Source organism: Haliaeetus leucocephalus, unplaced genomic scaffold (assembly GCF_000737465.1).
Source record: "Haliaeetus leucocephalus isolate CR32 unplaced genomic scaffold, Haliaeetus_leucocephalus-4.0 Scaffold964, whole genome shotgun sequence".
In the NCBI taxonomy this organism is placed as follows: domain Eukaryota; kingdom Metazoa; phylum Chordata; class Aves; order Accipitriformes; family Accipitridae; genus Haliaeetus; species Haliaeetus leucocephalus.
The window spans coordinates 216,005-232,063 of NW_010973400.1; the positions used below are offsets into that span (position 1 = coordinate 216,005).

General features: G+C 43.2%; 1 protein-coding gene across 1 annotated transcript in view; it reads right to left on the reverse strand.

Moving 5' to 3' along the window:
• The window catches only part of HS1BP3 (HCLS1 binding protein 3), a 53,452-nt gene extending 37,399 nt beyond the window's left edge, over positions 1 to 16,053 (reverse strand). Inside the window, exons 1-3 of the mRNA XM_010584249.1 lie at positions 16,000 to 16,053; positions 10,769 to 10,934; positions 1,516 to 1,723 (exon numbers count right to left, since the gene is read on the reverse strand). Coding sequence (XP_010582551.1) covers positions 1,516 to 1,723; positions 10,769 to 10,934; positions 16,000 to 16,040 — 415 coding nt within the window. The 5' untranslated portion in view covers positions 16,041 to 16,053. The remainder of the gene's footprint in view (positions 1 to 1,515; positions 1,724 to 10,768; positions 10,935 to 15,999) is intronic.
• Between the last annotated feature and the right edge of the window lie 6 nt (positions 16,054 to 16,059).

Consider the following 16,059-nt stretch of genomic DNA (forward strand, 5'->3'; position numbering starts at 1 on the left):
TTTGTGGTTTGTTCCTTTTGACTGTTAAAGTAGCATGGCATGGGAGACTCTCTCACCCAGCTTTTCAAACTTGCATCTGCCAAATCACCCAGGGCAGACTTCATTGACTAAACGTGGGTGTCTACACTGAGCAAGTGGTCTTATGCTCCCCTTGGAGGCAAAAGAGTGCTGGTTGGAGTAGGCAGTGAATGTTAGGATGCTGCTTACCTTATCCCCACAGTCATCTGCGTTTTACCATGTTGATTCTCCCTAAACACCCCTGTATATATCAACTATGTCTCCGACACCCGTGAGGAAAGTGTACTCAACTAGCTTGAAGATCTGCAGTGTATGTACTGAATTCCACCTGGTTTGGTAGGGTGGGACTTATATTACTCTAAGGCAGATTTTGATGAACAGATCACATTACTTGCACCCAATCTGTCCACAGTATAAAGACAGTACAGACTAATTCAGCTGTAGACATGTGCACCATGGTTAGGTTAATCAACATGCAAAGGTTCATCAACATGAATTCTGAATTCTCTGTGCAAGAGGTCTACTTAACACTGCCAAGGAAAAAAAAACCACAAAAAAAACCAAAACAAAAAACCACTCCAAAACCTTATTAGCAAAAGGATTTTGCCAATTATTATGCAGTTTTGCCCCCCTTGACTTTCGGAAGCTGCCAGTCTCACAGTACTTCTAATCTGGCCACACTTGACACTTGCAAAATCGGCTGTTCACACATGGTGACTTGCTAGCACCTTGCAACTTCACTTCCTTAAAACTAACACTACACTGAGAATCCTGCACAACACCAGGCTGGAGCATTCCCTGCTCAGCAGCTCTCAGCTGAATTAAGAGCAGAGAGCCCATCTGTTCCATTCATTCAGTGACTCCTTGCTATGCCCAAGGAACATAAGAAAGGAACTGTACAAATCACTGGAAGAGGCAACAAGAGCTGGACATGAGGCTAAGGAAAATTAAAAAAAAAAAAAAAAAAAAAAAAAAAAAAAAAGACCAGAGGATGGGTTTAACTACAAAAGAATTTGTCGTTTATTCAGATCCTTCTCAGGGTGAGTAATTTGCTTTAGAATCCTGTTCTGCAAGGCCTAACAATTTTATTAGGAATGAAAAACACAAAACATGGAACAGTTTATCACTAAGGGAGACCCTGCACTGTCTCTTTAGGGTCCATCTCTCCACTGACAACATATGATTATTTAGCCTTCTAAACTTATATGTTCTGAATCACAGCTTAGGTATATGCCTAAGGGAAATCAGAGACGGTGGGATAGATATCTTCAAAGCAAGCATTGTGGTATCAACACTTCTGAATGAGGTGTGTGTCCTCTGAGAGGAGGGGAAAACACTAGCAAACATGACTATGTAGCACTGTAGATGCACAAGAGGGTATTTTCAGTGACAGCCTTTATTCTGGCATTCTCTAGTTTTTGACTACCTGAGTCAAGAACTTAGTAACACTTATCAAGCACGTTCATGGGAGAGGGGACACTCACATCTTTTAGTTACCTAAAAATTCCAGTAACTCAGGACTTGTTGCTAGATCCTCATCTTTTGAGATGAATTTCATTATATCATTGAACATAGCTCTTCGTTCACAGATGTCAGATTCCCCCACGAAGAGAACTTTTCTAGGCAAGAGCGGAAGAGAAGCCTGTGGATATCGTGCCGCCAGTCTCTGGTAGAGCTCCTCTATCTCGCTGTACTTCTTGGAAACCTGCAATGAAACATGCTGCCTGAGTAAGTTTCTTTACAGGGGAAACATGAGCAGCAAAGAAGCAGTTACAGGGGAGACATGAGCATCAAAGCAGTAGTTTAAGTGCTGTGAAGCATTAACCCTGGAAACTGAAGTGGAAAAACATGTATTACCAAGGAGCTTTACATATAGCCTAGTAAAAGCCTGTTATCTACACAGTGAAACCCCAAGCATTGTTGCTGGTCTTCTAATTCTGTTATTAAAATATGCTCCCTAATGGAACTGAAGTTCATTGCCAGATACCCAGCATCCATTTGTTTGACTCATCAACTAATGAAATACTGGGAAGGTCAATCACTGCTCCAGATACTTTTCTCTGACAGCAAAAATCCTTGCCCACTAAAAATGAGCTACACAATGCCCAGCTGTGAGAGACGGGAGGGAAGAGAAGCTCAGCCAGGTAGGTATGTGATAGAGAAAGCAGCCCAAACCTTTTCACCATTGAGCCAGAAGACCCATTTCTCAGCCCTGGTGGGCTTCAGTGCCCTTCTGGCTGTTAAGGCCTAAAAAACGGGAATGTTTGCTGCCCTGCAGAGTACCTACTACAGAAACCAAAGGGCAGAGACCTCAGTTGACCCCTGACTATTCAGTTTATCCATGAGAAAATAAAAACCAACAACTTGGCCGTGGCCTACAGGTTCTCGTACAGCAAGAAGATGCCAGCAGTGAATGGAGTCATTCTTCTGCAGACAAAGACAGGAAGCCTGAGGAGAAATAAGGCCCAAGATATTACAAGGAAAGCAATAACCATGGGAATGCTGGTTAGAAATGGTGTGGCTTTTATGCCACATTAAGTTTTGAATTCAGTACCTTAAAAAAATCAACACACAAACCCACACACAAACAAAACACTAAGTGATGTTATAGGAGCAATGGAGAGTGACTGTCAAGGTATTATACAGACAATGTATTCATCATGGCCCTCTATGGCACCATAATCTATGAATGTGTTTCAATGAATACAGAGTTAGATTAAAAAAAAAAAAAAATCAAAAAAACTACTGCTAGTGGAGTACATATGGCACAGATCCTCTGCTAGGGTCCAGCTCTTATCCTCCCATAACACATGTTGGTGAACTCTAGTGGAGTGAATCCTAATTAATACTGCAACATAAAAGATGGAGAGACTCAAGCACCACATCTTGGGATGGAACAAGGCAGAGTTCTTCCACCAACACAGTGATAAAAGTAAGTCAACCCAACAAAAAGCACAGAAGTAGAAGGGAAATGAGTTATAGATTAACCCAGAATCCATAAAGTGCATCTGTCCTAGCAAACTAAATATCAGGCATATTCCCAGTCACTGGAACCTAAGAGTGTCTATTAGGAACCTTGTAGTGTCTACTGGAACCTGACAATGTCCAGCACAGTTTTGACTCTAGGCAGGTAGCACTCCCCCAGATAATTTTTCAGCCCAAGATTTAGCCTGGTGCAGAGACCATGCACTAGCCAGTTTGGGTACCAATGCCCATTGCAGGTGGTAAGAAAGTTTCATACTATGGATGCAGCCAGACTGTGCTAGCTGCCCTCCAGGCCAGAGAACAGGTCCTGACATTAACAGACACACCTGGACTAGTTTACTAAATTAAATGTAGGCATAAAGAGCAATAACAACCTTAGCTTTCATGCTTCCCTGCCTTTTGCAGTAATTACCAACCAAGCTAGCTGATTTGAAAAATATTTGCATTTCAGCTGTACAGTGGTCACTACGGGTTCAGTGTCCAGTCACAAAAGGCAAGCAGCTCTATAAGAAAGATCTGAAGCACAAAACCAAACCTGAGTTGACAGGGGAACGAAAAACAAGAATTTTAGACTTGTCTCCTGTAAGCAACACAGGTAACTGTGAGGAACACTGTGCTCCACATGCAGGACCTGACATGCAAGTCAGAAGCCAAGCACTAAAGTGATGGCAATAAAGAGATGTTCCCAGAATAAGACAATCCTCCCTTTGAAAGATACCCCAAAAAGAGAGAGGAAAGCAATTCTGGAATTTTTGATTTGCTGTGCATTTCTAGTTTGCTAGGTCCCAGTAGCACTCTGAACATGGCTATGATACCAGAGCCCTTCCCAAAAATACTGTGTAAGTACAAATGTAAGGGCAGTGAGGAATTCACTGGTACTTTTTCAAAAGAATAAACAGTATTACCCTCCACCCAGGAAAAAAAAATCGAGTCTGATTTGTGAAAAATGTCTAACATCTAATTAATTTCAATGATAAATAACAAATCCATGTCTGAAAGCATTACAAGACAGCAGCCAATCAACAAGACTATGCCAAAACAGCTTTAAAATACTCAAAAAGTAACACCAAAATGAGACATACAAACTTGTTTCTTTCCCCACTTAATTTTCATCCTCCTTTATCAAACTCTGTAAATTATTCATAAATCTCAATTTATGTCTAATTACACCATTGAACCTAAAGTACATGCACACCCTCGTATCCTATTGCTAATTGAGCCTTTGTGAATCTGCGTGGGTTTTGAACAACACCACCAACCATAACACGCGACACAGCATACAAAGTGCGATAACACTATATCCAAAGCATGCTAATATGCTAGCCAAAAGCCTGCAGCACACCATGCAAGCTAATATCCAACAGTGTGGGGATGCCCTCTGCTGGGATAACCTACAACACAGGCAAGATGTTAAACCTCCAGCCTAAACCATTCCCCACTTACCTAAGCCCAGCGCCGGCCCCTGCAAGCCCCTGCCAGCTAAGACTCTTCGCCTGCTGTCCCTCTGCCTTAAATCCTGGCTGCTGCTGGCTCCTCTGCTTCTTCGCTCAACACTACTGCCATCTTTACCTTGGTTTTGGTGCTGGAAATGCAGCAGTAAGACTGGCTGAATCCAACAACCTCAGACTGAAGCATTTAGAATCACAGAATCATAGAATGGTTTGGGTTGGAAGGGACCTTTAAAGATCCAACCCCCCTGCCATGGGCAGGGACACCTTCCACTAGACCAGGTTGCTCAAAGCCCCATCCAACCTGGCCTTGAACACTGCCAGCAAGGATGGGGCAGCCACAGCCTCTCTGGGCAACGTGTTCCACTGTCTCACCACCCTCATGGTAAAAAATTTCTTCCTTAAGTCTTATCTAAATTTACCTTCTTTCAGTTTAAAACCATTGCCCCTTGTCCTGTCACTACAGGCCCTACTAGAAAGCCTCTCCCCACCTTTCTTATAAGCCCCCTTTGTATACTGAAAGGCCACAATAAGGTCTCCCCTGAGCCTTCTCTTCTCCAGGCTGAACTGCAACTCTCTCAGCCTTTCTTCACAAAAGAGGTACTCCAGCCCTCTGAACCATTTTCGTGCCCCTCCTCTGGACCCGCTCCAACAGGTCCATGTCTTTCTTGTACTGGGGACCCCAGAGCTGGATGCAGCATCACAGAGGCAACGCAGCAGCCTTACAAAGTACCAGCCAGACCTCGCAGAGTGTATTTTCCCAGGTCGAGTCCCACACATCACACAGAGCATTCTCACACCTTTCCAGTCAGGAGGCACTGCTCTGCCATGACAATATTGGACCCTTTCAATTTGACGTCCTCTGACAATTTTCCAGAAGAAAGACATATTAGCATGTAACAAAATTAAATCTTGCTTTTCCTGGTTACCACTCACAACCTTTTGAAAGCAGTTGATGGATCCTATGGCCCAAAATGTCAGGATAAAAAATAAATGCTGCTCTAAACCCCATTTGATCAATCCTATTAAGTAAACAAAGTCCCATTTGATTAATATTCAAATATTTTTCTTCTGCTGCCTGTAATTCCTCTAGGTCTTGATCCCACAATTATCCTCTCCCCCTCCATGCCTCTAACTGAACTCTGTGCATACTGTGGAGCTAAACCCCCACCACCTGTAAGTCAGCCTGAGTGCATGCACTTCAAGGAGTTCTGTCAAGTCACAATATCAAAGGCTCAATCTACTTCACTTCAAAAGAGTTAATCATGCAAATAAGGCAAAGCATGTGCATATTTGCCAGGTCAAGACCCTATTTGCCTGTAACAATTAACATCCAACATAGAACTTAAAGAGAGACAGGGATGGGTTGAATATTTTTTGCACCAGGAACAAATAAGTAAGTTGAATATGATCAAAAATAGCTAGAAGGTTAAGAAAACCACCGGGAAGTTCAAAGTGAAAGCCTGAAGTTTGCTGCTAATCCCTCAAATCTCATGCATGTGCCTTGTTCCCTGCTTCACGAGAACCTCATGCATGAAAGTACACACCAGAATAGGTGTAGACTAGGATACGAGCCTGGGACTCTCAAATGTGCATAGGAGAATTTGATCCCACTCAGTATTAATGGGATTTAATGCCTCCTTTCCCTTTAATGCTCCTTTTAATGCCCTATTTCTGACCTCAAACTTGTCTTCATAAGCTTTGTATCTACTGCAAGGATTTCAGCAAACTGGAGATCTTGGAGCTAATTCAAGCCCTTTGTCCAGCCAATGCACACTAGTGAAGAACACTCTTGATTTTATAGTACTTCATATGGCTACTGCGACTTTCATTTTACAAAGCCCACTTCTTAACACTGTCAGAAAATGGAGATACAGCAGCACTGTCCTTTAAAACAACTACTAGCTTTGGATACAGGAGTCAAAAGCATCACTTCTCGCAGACAGCACAGACCAAGCTTTCACTTGTACACTCCCCATTCAAGCCACACCAGAATTAATGTTGCTTGGTGACCTCGTGGGTATGCATTATGGTAGATTTTAATTACATGACCACATGCTGTTCTCCCCATCTGTTTTGCCCAGCAGAAGAGCAAGCACTCTAATATTTCTTTTTAATCAACATGAATTCTTAACGGCTCCTGAACCTATTGCTACACAGAGCAGGAATATTTTTTCCCCCTCTCACATAACAGAGGTTATAACGTGAAGGAATTTATCTTCACAACACACCTGTATGGTCAGGAAATAGCAACTCTAACGCACAGATTTTGAGGCCCACAGAAAGAAGGCCAACATATGCAAACAGACAATGATGAAAACATAGACAAATACACACCCACATACTTACAGTCCCTCATTTTATGAGAGGAAGACAGTTCTATAGTAAATTCCTCCCCAAAATGTGCTGTGCCTGTTCAACACCAGCAGTTATTTGTTCAGCTTTGAAAAAGAAAGAACTTGACTAACAAATGTAACTTGTAAAAAAGAAGCAATTAAACTGGGAGCAGATAGAAAGAGAAGGCACTATAGGCTGGGTAGATTTTTAATAAGGCTGGGAAGACAGAAGTGAATTGCTAAAAAAGGTAAGGTGTGGCTAGAAGAAATGCATTTAAGAAAAACAAAGACTTTTCTTCTTCTCACAGAAAATGGCAGATCTACAGGCAATACATAAATATCACCTTTGCAGCAGTACCTCTGATGCAGTACCAAAGATAAAACCAATTTCACTCTTTCAATAGGGCAAGAGTATTCTGACCTTTGAAAGAAATGCAGCTGATTTTTCCTTCAATTATGAAATACAACCTCAAGGTTAAGCAGTTCTACAACCCATTTGCCCTATTTTACAAATGGAAGTTCTTTAATTAAAAAAAACCTCCAGTTTCTAAGAATTTAGATCAGAAAGTTGTCACAGAAGTGAATTTCTTCTTGTGTTAATGCTTCACAAACGTTACAGTTAGAGACGCAACGATACTGATTTTGCATAGTCCCATTAAGACCGCAGAACAGAGAACTCTGGATTGTTTAGACCCACAGTAAAGGGTAGTAACTCCACAGGTCAGATGTAAAATCTTTTTGACATTCATCTGGTTTTGGTCATAGGCCCTTAACATGTCTCCATCCAGCGTGATCTAAACACAGCCCAGAGATCACAGCTAGCTTAGAGGATGCTTCTGTCCTGCACACCATCTTTTTCCAGGGGATACAGAGAAGCTATTTTAGCAATAAATGCTGCTCAGTCACATCCCTGCCTGCAGTTGCTCACAGCCTAATGCACAGAAAGCCAGTTTCGTTGCTGCCACCTAGGACACAAGAGTGTGTCGGGCAGTCACTTCAACTGGAAGCAGGTGGAAGAACAGCTGGACAAGCAAAATCAATTTAGCTAATATTTGAGGGAGAGAAAGAGGGGAAGGAGAAGAAGAAAAAGAAAGACAAAGGGTCTCAAAACACAGACCTGGCTCCTGAGGTAGCTAAAATTGGATTAATGTATCCAGAGCCAATGAAAATCCTACCATGCCTACCTGCTTTCTCAAACCTACTTGTCATCTCATTCTTCTCTGCTGTTCCCCAGCCACCTGGTTCTCTTACGCTTCACCTGCAAACTCTCTTGGGAAGGGTCATGGCTCTTGTTTGTGCTGGTACAGCATCCAGCAGGACAGGGCACTACACAGACAATATGGGTGCAACTCAACCTCACCTGGCAGCCACAGGGTTGGGACTTGCCTCCAGGTTAAGACAACTGCCTACATGCAGGAGGTATCTCAGCTCTCATGACAGTCAGATATAGTCACTACATTTTGGCAAGATGTGACTGAAACTCAACTCATCTGAACACAGGCAGCTAGTGGTACCTTGGATGGTGTACTGTATCTCACCTCACTCTGCTTCAGAGTGGTGCCAATGCCTTTATGTCCTGTCACATCTGTCAGCCCTGTGGAGACACCGAGGATAACTCAGGGTTTCTCAGATTGTACCAGCTGTGTATGTCATGCAAAGTGGATTCCCCCCACACGTAGATGCTCAGCTACATTCTTCTCAACAGTACTGCACTGACTGGGATGAGAGCTTAGAAGTCCACAGCAAATGCACACATCCAACCATACAGAGCAGATTGTTCTGCCTAAAGACAGGCATCTCATGCCATCTGAGATGCTTTGGGGTATCCAAGGGGCTTGTGTGGGGCAGGCAAATATCACACAGAACCTATGAGAGACTCACATCCTTCTGAAGGCTAGGTGGAAAATCCCAGGGCACCTCTGGTGGTATAGACAGTGAGTTGCGTGCAACTCAATTGAGCCTTAAGCATTTTAGCCTGGAGCTGAAGCCCCCCCACCCCAGCTGCCTAAGATGTAGAACGCTCTCCCTTTACAGTCAAAGAAGAGAGGCATTTCCAGAGGATAAGTCACCTCATTCCCCTTCTCCCCATTGACTATAAAAGCAGGAACAGACTCATATTAAAATATCCAACTTACAGAGAGATAAGTTAGGACAGGTGAATCCCTCTGTTCCTTCCAGTAATACATACAGATAAGATTCATTGGAATGAATCGATGCAAAGCATCTATCCTCCAACCTCCCAGCTCACAGTTTTAAATTACTCTCACACCAAACTATAAAATATATCAGACTTAGTCAGCTGAAAAAAAATGTGTCTGATGAGATAAATGTTATTCCCGTCAGACTACACCAGTTTTCTTCTTCATGAAGAACGAAATTTCAGGAAGTCTGAGCAGAGAAGAAGTCAGAAAGGTTTATTTCACTTGAGAAGAGCAACTAAGTGCTGAAAATCCTCCTAGAGAGAATGGACATGTGAACAGACAACCTCAGCAAGCAGGGGGGCCACAGTAGGAAGTCTTTTCCTTCTCTTTATAAACAAGCTGATTTTATCTACTTTTTCTTAAGCTAAGCAAAATGTTAGATGACAATAGCCCAGTTTAACACCTCAGGTTTAGTCAGGTTCTTTCTTGCACAGAGCTGCATGGAAATATTACATAATATAGGCAGGCATTGCTGCAGAAAAAAAGTGATTCTACATCCCCTCTCCTATCTGCCCATGTCTAGCCCTTCCCCTGTCCTAAAACAAACTTTAGTGGGGCTGTGCAACTCACAAGCTCAAGAAACAGGTGTAAGTTAGTACTAAATAACAAACCCACAAATACCCATTTTTAGCCAGGAGCAGTTCCTCAGCTGACATTACAGAATAGCCACATGACACTGGCACACAGAAGGAAACGCTGCAGGAGCAAGAACAAGCAGTCAGGGACAAGGAGAGAGAACAGAACAGACTCCTATGCCAGCATTGCTGCTTTTACCATAAAGTTATATATGGCATAAGGAGTGCAATAAATGTATGAGATACCCTCACCATGCACCTCTTCACAACATTGGCAGATGTGGCTTTATCTGCAAATCACACTGTGTAAATATCCATTTATCACCTATCTTCTACGGATTATGAGTTACACTAGGGCTAATGGTCTACCAGGAAACTGCACAGTCACATCACTCTGACATTACAGTTATCCCCAAAACATCTGAAGAGGGGAGATGTTCACAGCATGCAACAGGGTGCACCCCCTTTTTAGTCAATGGACAGGGAAACGCACTTCTTGGGAGTGAGCAGATCTAATGAAATGTACCCTAAATGCACCTTTTTCCGTCGACTCAATAGACAGTCCCATGTAAGACAGCTTAAGTGGACGTGTGCATGCTATAGATGACTTAAAACAGGTGAAATGAATCTTGGGCTATGTTTTCAAACCTTCACTCTGCAGGTATGAAAAAGACAATCTAACTCAGTAACATTTTATACGGATGCTTCCTTGTAAAACTCTCTTACTAAGGATTTTAAAAACCATGTCAAGGCTAACAAATCAAGGCTAATAGGTCGAGGCTAACCTACTGCAAGATTAATTCCTCTTATTGCCCCACATGATTCCCTCTCCATTCAAGTAAACTATTATATATTTATTTCATGTTTATGTACCAAGTCCCAGTACTGATCCATATATCAGGGAAACTAATTTTGTAGCAGGACTTATAAAAAGCTTAACTGGTTTCTATTTGTTGACCCATAATGCAAAATGCCTTAAAGGCAACAAGAAACAGTCAATGTTGCTTTGAGATCCTGGAATAAAAATTTCAATTAATACATTATAATATTCCTATTGCAGGAATGGTACAGACTGTGTTGTCCTACCAGGGACCTTGACCTCTGGAGGCTGTGATGACAAATTATCTGCTACATCAGGACCAAAATAATCAAAGCTGATTAAGAAAAAAACCTGATCACTAACACAGCACTGATTAAACATTTACCATAAATTGAACTACATCTTCAGGCTTGTGCTTTGCTGATTTGAAGGCAGCCAGTCGGGTAACAACGACAATGTGATACTCTACGTGGCCAGACATCATCTTCCCATGGATTTCTTGGTATTCCGGCACTGACAAATCCAGCCCCGTGTGCATATTCTGAATTTGCCTAGGGAAGAAAACACACACAGAGTTCAGGCGTTGGCACAAAGACTTTTAAGTGACCGTCTCCAGCGATCCAGTCCAAAGCTCAAGAAAGTCAGTGCAAAGACTCTCATTTCAACAGGATACCAGCCAGACACCACCCCAACACTGTTGCTACTCTGCAACAATACAAATTTGGACATGGCCTGCTTCCTATATTCTATCCCAAAGCACCTGACACTGGCCACTGCAGACAAAATGCCAGGAACATAGCATTTCTGGGAACAGAAGATGGGGATTCATTCAGAACAGGACTTCGCTCATAGGAGTTGAAGGTGTTGTCCTACCCAGCAGGGCAGATGAGAAGATCCCGTGATCTCTCATCATGGCTTGCTTTGAAGCAAATTCTGTTCACTACAATTCACACCAAGCCCTATCCACCTCTCCTTTGTCTTAGAACATCCCCAGGAATGGCAGAGACAATAGCTGAAAGGGGCTGCAAAAGGAAGAAGGAGCTTGCTTGAGTGCAGGGACAACTTGCGTTTCTAAGAGCCAACCAGGGAACTAGCTTAAAGCCTGAAATACGAAGAGAAGTTGCTGGAGCAGAATGCTGGGCCAACCACACAGTTTCCATCTGTGGAGGTCCTTGAGGAAAAATTAGACAAACACCTATCAGGACTGAGCAAGTTAAAGGAGTTCATGATCTCTTGGAGCTGCCTTCTGGTCTTGACTGATTGACAGTCTTGTTCCCAAACAGCAGAAAGGGTACACTACCTAAAGTACTGCAGCTTTCCCACAGAAAATCCCACTGGAAACAAGACCACCTGTCCTTTCATAACTAGTTAAAGTAGACAAAGAATCACAGCATTAACCTCTGAGAGTTGCCAACAGTCACAACCACCCATGGCCCCTCTTGGAGAAAAACGCAACAAGGGAGCTGCTGGTGCAGTTTACTCGATGCAATTTCTTCTCCTGCCAGCTTCAGATCCACTGAACCGTGGCGTCACCATCTCCCTGGATTCCCATCCAAGGAATTATTTATGACATTTTTGCAAGAGGAATGCCAGGATCGTATTATAGTGATCATGCAGATCATGCATCAAGAGTAAGACTGAGCAGCTGCTGTTGGGGCACAAGAGAATGGTATGTTTAATGAAATAAACAGTCTGTTTCAATAGACTGGAAACCAAAACTGATCAGCGATCCTTTCCCCAAAGCTACCCCTATGCCAAGCCACAGCACACTCACTACTGCTGTCACTGGAACCAAGCACTCTGCCAGAATCAGAAAGAAGTTTACCATCCAGAGCATTGAATACCCCTGAACACATCTCCGAGTGCATCTTTCCTATGTGTGAGTGAATGTTTTTTAACGAAATCAGAAGGGACTGTTTAAAAAAAAAAAAAAAAACCCCAGCAATTTTATTTTCATTAAACATTTTTTCTGCCTTTTGTTTTTTTAACCTTAGCTATATGGGAAATGTCAAGTCCCATCTTCCCTGGACTTCCTGTGGATTGCAGAGGTGTCTTGTGGAATTCTTGCCTTTTTCTTTAGGAAGTTTAGATTCATTAACACAGGTGCCCTTCACCTAAGGATACATGAGGCGTACAAACTTAAAATATACTTTAAAGAGGTTTAAACAATCTAGTTTCAAACAAAGTTTCAAAAGAGTCCTCTCATCATGTCAAAACTTGACCAGCTCTTTTGAAACTTGAGTTTTCCCAAGAAGGCAACCTCTGAATCTCCGACGCAAAAGTGAATAAAAAGCTTTTTAAAGAGAGTATCTTGAGAGCTCTCTATAAATTGGATAGCAACAAACAAGGGCACAGGCCCAATTTTCTACCTAATCCTCTTTGCGAGCCATGTTTAAAACATTAGGGCTTTAACAACAGCTCTACCATCGCCAAGATTTTATACTAGGTACCTTAATGCCACTCTGCTCTGATTCCGTTTCATTTTCTGCCAGCCAAGGACTTGAGTTTACACTAACAGGCAAAATTTTGTTCTCAGTTACATGTTGTCAGGCTGTAAACACAGAATCAATAGTGCTTATGTATAAATACATAGGTGCCTGGCTTTTACACAGCAGTCTGTTGAGCCCGTAACAAGCAGCCATTATTTGAAATGTCTCCTTAAGTGGCAGCCAAAATGCTGACTCAAAGGACACCTGCCAGTAAAATCAGCTGGATCTGGGTTTTTTAAAATATACCTGCAGCAGAGGAAATGCTCTCCAGATGTGTAGTCACTCAGAAGTCGTGACTGCAGCTATAACAGCAAAACAGTCTGTCAGTACTCAGGAGTGACTTCTGTTAACACAGCCACAGAGTATAAATGACAAATTAACCTGCTTCTCACCGCTGATGTAAATAAGAGGAAAAACCACCAGTAAACCATCCTTCCTGAATGGTCTTATTTAGCTTAAAACACCAACCACGTACAGGTGTTCTGAGAAGACACAACAACTTCACTGTAAGAGCTGCTGCATTAAAGAGTTCTAAAAATGTCATGAAGTTAGTAAGTACCTTATCTACACCCAGGGTTTTTCTTTTAAAGTTAAAAGTCTGAGCTAAAATGACTGTAATGGAAAGTGATTAGAGGTAGGGGGAACAGCTACATTTTTTGTTTCTTTGCTTTAGGCCTTGTGATCACTTTCATTATCATCTCTTACAGGAAACCTACCGCTATTATCTCTTCCATAGCAACAGGATTGTGTGTTTTTTTAAATATAAAAATTATTCTAAATTAACAGAAATCAGCATGGAGGCCGAGAGATGGAGCGTAATATCCAAAGCACACAGTAGTTCTCATAATGCCTTAGTTTCAAAATAAGCAGCCCCAGTGTTTTAATTCGATACTGTTATTGTTGTTACTCAGACAGAAGCAGCACCTACAAATCCCAAGACAGATTTGTCACATCAAACACAATTATTTTTACACTAGTAGCTTTAAAAAAGAAGCAAAAGGAGAAGGCTGCTTGTTTAAATTGGACACACACATTTATTGCTTCTACTCTTCAGTTAAATCTAGCTTGTGTATCTCTAAGTTACGCTTTTGTCTACAATACAGAGAGTTCAGGGGAGACGTGCGCACACAGTTAACTTTCCTAATGCGAATCGCTTCACCTGAATACAATGAGACCATTCATACCAGCAACACTGTGCTTGCACAATCAGATCATGCAGAATCCGCACGGGATGGAGGAAGGGGAGGCTATATAAAGGTCAGAACAGAGCAGTTTCCACAGTTCACTGAAGAGCCACAGTTTTTCATTCCTGTTTTTTGATTTGCTATAATGTAGAGGCTTTGTACTTTATCTGTTTTCTGTGCTGAAAGGCCAAGATGGGATGGGGGAAAGCAGCCATTGCAAGCAAGAAAGCAAAGTAAGGGATATTAAGCGCTGTGACCTGAGAAACTTGTGTCTGTGTGGCCAGGAGAGAGGACTCTGCACTTTCTGCCTTGATAAAGTCAGCCCTACCAGCAGCACCCTGCTCCAACAACCTCTGCCCAAAGGCGACCAAACTGCGATGACCCAGGTCATAGTACAAGGAGAAAAAACTTGTACAACTAGTTTATTCATTAAGTGAAGGCAAAGCATCAGACACAAATTAGCCAGCAAACATTTTTATTTCTCTGTATAGTCCAACTACAAGTATGCAGATTACTAATTATTTATATTACCATAGCAACTAGGAATCCCATTCCCCAAACCAGTATGTATAGAGTGAAAAAGGTCACAGCTATACAGCTATCTTCTCATAAGCTAGAAAATATATTCACTTGCTAAAGCCTTAATCCCACACATACATATATATCCAATATTATCACTGAAAGCATTCCAGTATCAGTGGGACAATTTGCAAGTGGTAAAGTCTATTGACTGTAAAATAAGTCCCGGTGTTCAGATTTCCATTTCCAAGGCTAAAGCTAATACAAAGTCCGACCTACAAAATGCGCATGTGAGTTAAGTCAGATATGTTTGAAGGTTCAAGGCCACTGCTCCAAAGGAAGTCAGGCCCTGATACAGCCAAATATTTAAGGATTAAAATAATGGCTTTGATGTTAATGTGATTGAAATAGTTGCTACTTATGTCCTAGGAGGTAGGGTGCGAGACTCAGGACCTTGCTGAATCAACACTTCTGTTTCTCATGTCACATCTGATAGGGAACTGCTTTCATGTGGTCTCAAATATCTTGTGGGGGTAAAAAAAAAAAAAAAAAAAAAAAAAAAAGAGAGCGATATCTCTATCATTTCTCTATAAGGATTGCCACAAGCATTTTCTTCTTGAGGGTTCATTCACCACATCTGGAAAAATACAAGTTTTAAAAATTTAACACAAGTGAAAACAGCGCCTCTGCACCCACCTAGGTCATGGTTTCAAGAAGGTGCGAAAACAGAATAAACTTATTTTGCCCATCGCTGGCCTAACTTCAGGCCAGACGGGCTCCCTGTGGCCTGGTGGACATGAGGGATGGGGCGCGGGGCAGGGCAGCAGGGAGCGGGGGTCAGCCAAAAGCACTGACGACCCCAAAGATGCCGGTGTACGCTTTGGGACGAATTTTAATTCCTTCTGACCCACCTCGAAATACTGACAAGGACAAGATGTTTCTGGAGGGTGAGAGCACGCATTGTGTCCCCAGCAGCGCCAATGTGGAAGGGAAAGGACCCAAAGTTACCACAGGAGGAAAGGGCCGAACAGCCGCCGGTGTTACACAGGACGGGCCAGACAACAGTGAACTCTCCCGCCTGTGAAATGCCAAAAAACCTCGAGGAACCGCACATATCCGAAGCGTCCCGGGGGCAAGCCCACGCACCAGCAGCCCGCCGACCCCCTCGGCCTCGCCTCAGCCTCCCCTCAGCTCCGCCGCCTCCCTCAGCGGCCGCCCCGGGGTCTCCGTGAGGCGCCGCTCGCCGCGTCCCTTCATCCCTGCCCTTCCCGCGCAGCGGGGACGGCTGCGCGGGCCTTGCCCCGCGAAGGGAAGGCCGCGGCGGGCGGCTCCGCGGCGGCAGCGCCCGCAGCGGCTGGCCAAGTTGAGGCGGGCGGCGAGGTTCGCTGCTCTCTGCCTCCCCCCACCGCCCCGTCTCCCGGTACCTGGTGGTGACCAGCACGGCGGGCGCCGGGCTGTGCTGCATGGCGCGGGGAAGCGGCGTC